Source organism: Bison bison, unplaced genomic scaffold (genome assembly GCF_000754665.1).
Source record: "Bison bison bison isolate TAMUID 2011002044 unplaced genomic scaffold, Bison_UMD1.0 scf7180017864345, whole genome shotgun sequence".
NCBI lineage: Eukaryota > Metazoa > Chordata > Mammalia > Artiodactyla > Bovidae > Bison > Bison bison.
In genome coordinates, this window is record NW_011494917.1 from 1290999 (window position 1) to 1298648 (window position 7650).

A 7650-nucleotide genomic window follows, 5' to 3' on the forward strand; every position below is an offset into this window, starting at 1 on the left:
TAGGTCCTTGTTAAACCTTTCTTGCATCTTCTCAATCCTTGTCTCCAGGCTATTTATCTGTGATTCCATTTTAGTTTCAAGATTTTGGATCAATTTCACTATCATTATTCGGAATTCTTTATCAGGTAGATTGCCTATCTCTTCCTCTTTTGTTTGGTTTGGTGGGCATTTATCCTGTTCCTTTATCTGCTGAGTATTCCTCAGACTCTTCATCTTGTTTAAATTGCTGAGTTTGGGGTGTCCTTTCTGTATTCTGGCAGTTTGTGGAGTTCTCTTTATTGTGGCGTTTCCTCACTGTGTGTGGGTTTGTACAGGTGGCTTGTCAAGGTTTCCTGGTTAGGGAAGCTTGTGTCGGTGTTCTGGTGGGTGGAGCTGTATTTCTTCTCTCAGTCTGGGGGAAGGTCCTGGAGCGACACCCTACTGTGTGCAGCAGCCAGTGGGCAGGACCTGGCCTTGGGCTTCGCTCCTCCTGTCCTAGTTCTTGTGGATGTGTTTTTTTAATTGAGACAAAGGACTGAAGAAAGGTACATGCAGCATTGAATCTGATTTATTTTGATGGTTGGTAGAATGAAGTGACAAGCTGTAATTTTATATTTATCCACAAGATGGTGAAATTCTCATTAGTTTTTAATTTCTTGAAACTCATATAAACTGTTAATTTATAATCTGTATTTGACGCTATTTGTTATAAGCACTTTCTTTTTACAGCCCATCTGCCAGCAAGGCCAAGATTAGAGCAGCTCACAGGAGAATCATGATTTTGAATCACCCAGATAAAGGTAGGTAAAATTGCTGTTTTTCATAATACGTGAATCAGAATATGCTCTGAATTTCTTTGTTTACTTAAACTCATTATAAATGATAATAGTTAAAATGGAAATTTATGTGTCACACGTGTTGTGATTTTTCTTATAAATAAATGAGCCTTTAGATTGGAGTTCAGTGACTCACAGAAATGATAGATTTATAGTTATCAACTTTTGAGAACTTAGTTCCTGATTTCTATATGTAACTTATCTAACCCCTGTTTGAGGCTCCTAGCATTTTGATGGAAATGAGAAAGGTGAGTTATGGACTCTTTGATTGTGTAAACTGATTTGGGCATAATGAATTGTATTTGTTTAACCTTACACATAAAAGCACAAGATTTAGAGAATATTCTCTAAATCTCTGCATGTATGTCACACATGATGCTGAGTTTCTTAATTTTATTTTGGAAGGCTCTAAGGCTGAGCCATTTGTTTTTCACTGGCCAGGTTTTTAATGTAAATTTATCTTACAGAAAGACAATTATTATAACTTTAACTACACTACAGCTGCTTGAGAGAGAAAGCCCATATGTTCATTACTGTTTCTGCTCTACAATAACAGATGGTAGAAAGTTACACTGTATTTTAGGAGTCAAAAGTAGGGGTGGCGGGTTGGGGGGGCAGAGAGTGCAGGGTTTCTTGTATCCTTACAGACTTTTAATTTACGTAATTATTTTGTAAAAAATGTTAAAAAGCAAATTTTGGGTTCCTCTCCATCCTAACTAACTCCAAAATAAGGCATTCTTTTTCAGCTTTCTCACTTAATTACTTACTATAAAAATTCTTTTCACTAAATATCATCTCCTTTGGTTTTTGCACTTGCTATTCTTTCATGTGAATAAACCAGAGACTAAACTTTGAAAAGAGGTTTTGCTTAAAATTTCTAAACAGCTTCAACGGTTACTCAAAGATCCATTCAACTAATTTACTTTGCATTGTGGGCTTTCAGAGTCATTGACTTAGAAACGAATGTGTTTTAAGGGCCAACTTGAAGCTTTCTGTCTCCTAAACATCTTCCATCCCTTCCAGGTCAAGTGTGTGGCCTTCTCTGATTGATTGCAGGGGGGATCAAGCACTTATGTCTTTCAGATGATTGACAAGTTATTGATTGTGTCTACTGGCAAAGAATTAAGCTCTAAAATGTTTCTAAAAGAATATATATTTTTAGATACTTTCAGTTAAAAAAAAAGAATGTTTATGTTTGTTATGAGCCAGTAGTGGTTAAAGAATTATTTATTCTGAGATTGTATATTTAAGAGAAGTGGGGCTGTTGGCTCCCCGTAATGTGCTTACTAATATCCTCCAGTATGGTGGCATTGTGGGAGGGAATGGATGCAGAAGTGTTATTCCCCGATTTTTGCCTTCTAGCTAGCAGCATGGGCTTGAACATCCCTTAATCTCTCTAAATGTCAGTGTTATCATCTACAAAATGAATGGATTTTTCACATGCCTTTTTTGGGTATATGATGTAATGTTTTTATGCTGTTGCCGCCAAGTTGCTTCAGTCGTGTCCAACTCTGTGCGACCCCATAGACGGCAGCCCACCAGGCTCCCCCGTCCCTGGGATTCTCCGGGCAAGAACACTGGAGTAAGTTGCCATTTCCTTCTCCAATGCATGAACGTGAAAAGTGAAAGCGAAGTTGTTCAGTCGTGTCCGACTCTTCATGACCCTATGGACTTCAGTCTACCAGGCTCCTCCGTCCATGGGATTTTCCAGGCAAGAGTACTGGAGTGGGCTGCCATTGCCTTCTCCTAATGTTTTTATATACCTGTTTAATTAATGAAGAACCCTATCTCTCTATTTGGATCACATTTTTAACTAAAGAAAGATGCTTTTAATCAACAGTTGTCAATAACAGATGTGTTGACAACTGGAGACATCTTGTCCATATAGCTGCTCATTCAGCCAACATTTTACAACATTTGGAGTTTCAGAGAGTTCTTAGACTTCTTCAAACCCATCCATATACTCATAGTTAAGAATTCCTACTCTAGTAAAAGTATGATGATTTAAGGAATATTGCAACTACTTGAGGGAAAAGAATTCATGTATGTTGGAGCTGGGAGATAATCATAAATCTGAAAACTGTCCCTTCAAAGGGAAGGTTGTTTTGCTTCATTTTTAAAGGGAAGAAGATAATGGATTTTGTTGTTGTTTATTTTTACAATGGTTTACATATTCTGATTTCTAACTCTAGTAGTTTTTTTTTTTTTTTCAAGGAATATTTATTTATTTATTAGTCTGCACAGAATTTTAGTTGTGGCATTTGTGATCTAATTCTCTGACCAGGGAAGTGTGAGAATGGGCAGGCTTTCCTGGTGGCTCAGACCATAAAGAATCTGCCTACAGTGCAGGAGACCCTGGTGTGATCTCTGTTTCTGGAAGATCCTCTGGAGGAGGGAATGGCTTCCCACTCCAGTATTCTTTCCTAGAGAATCACATGGACAGAGGACCCTGGTAGGCTACAGTCCATGGGGTCTCAAAGATTTGGACACAGCTGAGCAACTAAGCACCTGAGAATCTGCAACTCTCAGTTTGCCTCCTTCTCTTATAATTCTTCACCATATTTGCTTTGGCCAGCTCACCCTTGAGTGTTATATAGGTGGTTAAAAAAACTTGACTTGTCTACCCAGTGCTTCTGAAATTCATGAATATTCTCCCCGCTACCACCCTACCCCAAATGACTTTTCTCTTGGTTTTGCCACCACCTGGTAAAACAAAATCTAGAACTTCAAATGTGTGATCTACGATAATTTGTTACATATTTCATTATCACCTTGGGCAGAGAAAGTGACACCAGAAAAATTAGGTGTGGAAATGACTGGAAGTAAGTTTTTTGTAATCAATTTTAAGTGAGCATTCAGATGTACTTTGGTAAAAAGTAAATTTTGCCTTTTCTTTGAGTGAAAAAATGTTAATGCAGTAAAAATGTCTCAGATCTTTGATCTGATGCCTTTAGAATACCTTTTAATTAGATTATAGTTGTAAAAATTACTGGAGAAAAAGGCTAGTTGTTATGAAGTCAGTAGGAGTGGTGTTAGTCACTAAGTTGTGTCCAACTCTTTGTGACCCCGTGGACTGTAGCCCACCAGGCTCTTCTGTCCGTGAAATTCTCCAGGCAGGAATACTGGAGTGGGTAGCCATACCCTTCTCCAGGGGATCTTCCTGACCCAGAGATCAAACCCGGGTCTCCTCCATTGCAGGCAGACTCTTTACCATTTGAGCCACCAAGGAAGCCCATATGAAGTCAGTGAAAGTGAAAGTCACATCCAACTCTTTGCGACCCCATGGACTGTAGCCTTCCAGGCTCCTCTGTCCATCGAATTCTGTAGGCAAGAATACTGGAGTTGGTAGCCATTCCATTCTCCAGGGGATCTTCCCAACCAGGGATTGAACCCAGGTCTTCCACATTGCAGGCAGATTCTTTACCGTCTTGAGCCATCAGGGAAGCCCAAGACAACTGGAGTAAGTAGCCTATCCCTTCTCTAGGGGATCTTCCTGAACCAGGGACTCCTGCATTGCAGGCAGATTCTTTACCAGCTGAGCTACCAGGGAAGCCCCAGGTAACTTGAAATCAGTAGTTTGACATTAATGCCTAACAAAAGTACAAAGGAAAACAGACTAAGTTAACTTTGAAAAACTATGGAACCTCTCATAGACTACCTAATCCGTGCTTCTCAAAGTGTAGTTGGCCTGTTCATTCCAGGCCAGTTTGTTAGCTGTGTGCAAGAAACCAAAAACTAAAATCAATAGTAAGCCTTCAGACATCTTTATAGCCATTTGACATTGTTGTGACATCAAGTATGGGATACCTTTGTGTTTTGTAAAATATTGGTCCACCACAAAGTAGAAGACAATTCTTTAAAGTGCTTCACCATGCAACATCACTTTCAGTCTACCTCAACCTTAAAGGAATCACTATCTTGATGCATAATATCATGGGTTAGCTTTGTGTCTTGAATATCTAGTCATGTGCATCTGGCTGCTTTCGATCAACATTGTCCCTATGGGATTCATCCCTGTTGTAATGTGGAACAATTGTTTGTTCATTCTCATTAATGTAGCAGCCTCAGCAAGGTGTGCACTGTGGACCCCCAGGATTACTCTTTTAGGAATTTACTCTTCCCCTTTTGGTTTTTAGGCCTTCTTTGGGTATACAAAGTAATTAGTTTTTGAAATCCATGTGTTGGCTCAGATGGTAAAGAATCTGCCTGCAATGCAGGAGACCTGGGTTTGATCTCAGGGTTGGCAGGATCCCCTGGAGAAGGAAATGGCAACTGACTCCAGTATTCTTACCTGAAGAATTCTGTGGACAGAGGATCCTGGTAGGCTACAGTCCATGGCATCTCAGAGTCAGACCTGATTGAGTAACTATCACACACACATGTATTTTGTAAGAAAGTAACAATTTTCAAACTCTTTGGTCTCAGATCAAAAAGTATATCAATAAAAATGATCAACTAGAGAGATCTATCAGAGAAGGCAATGGCAGCCCACTCCAGTACTCTTGCCTGGAAAACCCCATGTATGGAGGAGCCTGGTAGGCTGTAGTCCATGGGGTCTCGAAGAGTCAGACATGACTGAGCGACTTCACTTTCACTTTCCCTTTCATGCATTGGGGAAGGAAATGGCAACCCACTCCAGTGTTCTTGCCTGGAGAATCCCAGGGACGGGGGAGCCTGGTGGGCTGCCGTCTGTGGGGTCGCACAGAGTCGGACATGACTGAAGCATCCTAGTAGCAGCAGCAGCAGCAGCAGAGAGATCTATGAATTAGAAGAGATTAATTTTCTTCACCTCCAAAATCACTGCAGATGGTGACTGCAACCATGAAATTAAAATATGCTTGCTTGCTCCTTGGAAGAAAATCTATGACAAACCTAGACAGCATATTAAAAAGCAGAGACATTACTTTGCCTACAAAGGTCTGTATAGTCAAAGGTATGGTTTTTCTAATAGTCATGTTTGGATGTGAGAGTTGGACCATAAAGAAGGCTGAGCACTGAAGAACTGATGCTTTCAAACTGTGGTGTTGGAGACGACGAGAGTCCCTTGGACTTCACTGAGAAAAAAAAAACAGTCATTCCTAAAGGAAATCAACTCTTAGTATTTATGGGAAGGACTGACACTGAAGCTGAAACTCCAGTACTTTGGCCACCTGATGGGAAAAGCCAGCTATTGGAAAAGACCCTGATGCTGGAAAAGAGAGAAGGCAGGAGGAGAAGGGGACGACAGAGGATGAGATGGTTGGATGACATCACCAACTCAGTGGATACAAGTTTGAGCAAGCTCTGGAAAATGGTGAAGAACAGGGAAGCCTGGTGTGCTGCAGTCCTTGGGGTCACAAAGAGTTGGACAGGACTGAACGACGACAAAATTTAAATTCAAAAAGGATAAATATAATATTCTTTTAGGTCCCTAAAATCAACTGTATAAATAGAGGAAAGAGACGTGGCAGTGTTTCACATGAAAGAGAGTCTTATGGGTATTTTTTATCTCAAAGGCTATAATATTCAACAGTGTAAAAGCCACTAAAAATAAGTCAGTGCATTCTTAAGCTGCATTAAAGGGCATACAGTATCTGTATTATAAGACTGAATTTTTCCACAACCTTCTGTACTTGTCACTCATTTATTCTAGTATTACTAACCAGTCAGTTTTGGGGGGGTAATTAGGCAGTAAAGGCTAGTATGGAAAATGCTACATGATAAGGGCTTTTAATAAAACATACTAAGGAGACGGATAGAGAGGAGAGCATTTGGAGAGGAGTTGCAGTATTATTGATAGTCAACCTAAAAATTCTAAGGAGATCACTGACTCAGTGGACATGAGTTTGAGCAAACTTCAGGAGATGGTGATGGACAGGGAAGCCTGGTGTGCTGCAGTCCATGGGTCGTACAGAGTCGGACACGCCTGAGCAACTGAACAATAAATTGGGAGCTGGGCAGTGTTCTAGGCACTGGCACTCAGCAGTGGAAAAAGTGATGTTCAGGCAAAGCAGAAAAGGTCATATGAGATCAAAACCTGTTGGACTAGTTTCTTCTCAGAGGTATAATAGGACGTATTCTTGTAATGTGTAATAGGTAGAACCCTTTAGGACTTCCAACTCTAGGTTTCTGTGATTCTCTAATGATCTGATAAACTGAATCAGACTCTAAGTATTCTTCAGAGCCTTCTGTCTCTGTTTTTTTTTAAATTATATTGAGATATAATTCAAGTGCCATATGATTCATCTACTTAAAGTGTGCAGTTCACTCAGTCAGTTCACTTGCTCAGTTGTGTTAGACTTTTTGCGGCACCCCATAGACTGCAGCATGCCAGGCCTCCCTGTCCTTCACCAACTCCCAGAGTCCATCCAAACCCATGTCCATTGAGTTGGTGATGCCATCCAACCATCTCATCCTCTGTCATCCCCTTCTCCTCCTGCCCCCAATCTTTACCAGCATCAGGGTCTTCTCAAACGAGTCAGGTCTTCGCATCAGGTGGCCAAAGTATTGGAGTTTCAGCTTCAGCAATAGCCCTTCCAATGAATATTCAGGACTGATTTCTTTTAGGATGGACTGGTTGGATCTCCTTGCAGTCCAAGGGACTCTCCAGAGTCTTCTCCAACACCACAGTTCAAAAGCATCAATTCTTCGGCACTCAGCTTTCTTTATAGTCCAACTCTCACATCCATACATGACTACTGGAAAAACCATAGCCTTGACTAGATGGACCTTTGTTGGCAAAGTAATGTCTTTGCTTTTTAATATGCTGTCTAGGTTGGTCATAGCTTTTCTTCCAAGGAGCAAGTGTCTTTTAATTTCATGGCTGCAGTCAACATCTGCAGTGATTTTGGAGCCC

At 40.6% G+C, this 7650-nt stretch overlaps 1 protein-coding gene across 1 annotated transcript in view; it reads left to right on the forward strand.

The window, feature by feature from the left end:
• DNAJC15 (DnaJ (Hsp40) homolog, subfamily C, member 15) overlaps positions 1 to 7650 on the forward strand; it is an 83546-nt gene that overhangs the window by 55682 nt on the left and 20214 nt on the right. Inside the window, exon 6 of the mRNA XM_010854646.1 lies at positions 709 to 779. Coding sequence (XP_010852948.1) covers positions 709 to 779 — 71 coding nt within the window. The remainder of the gene's footprint in view (positions 1 to 708; positions 780 to 7650) is intronic.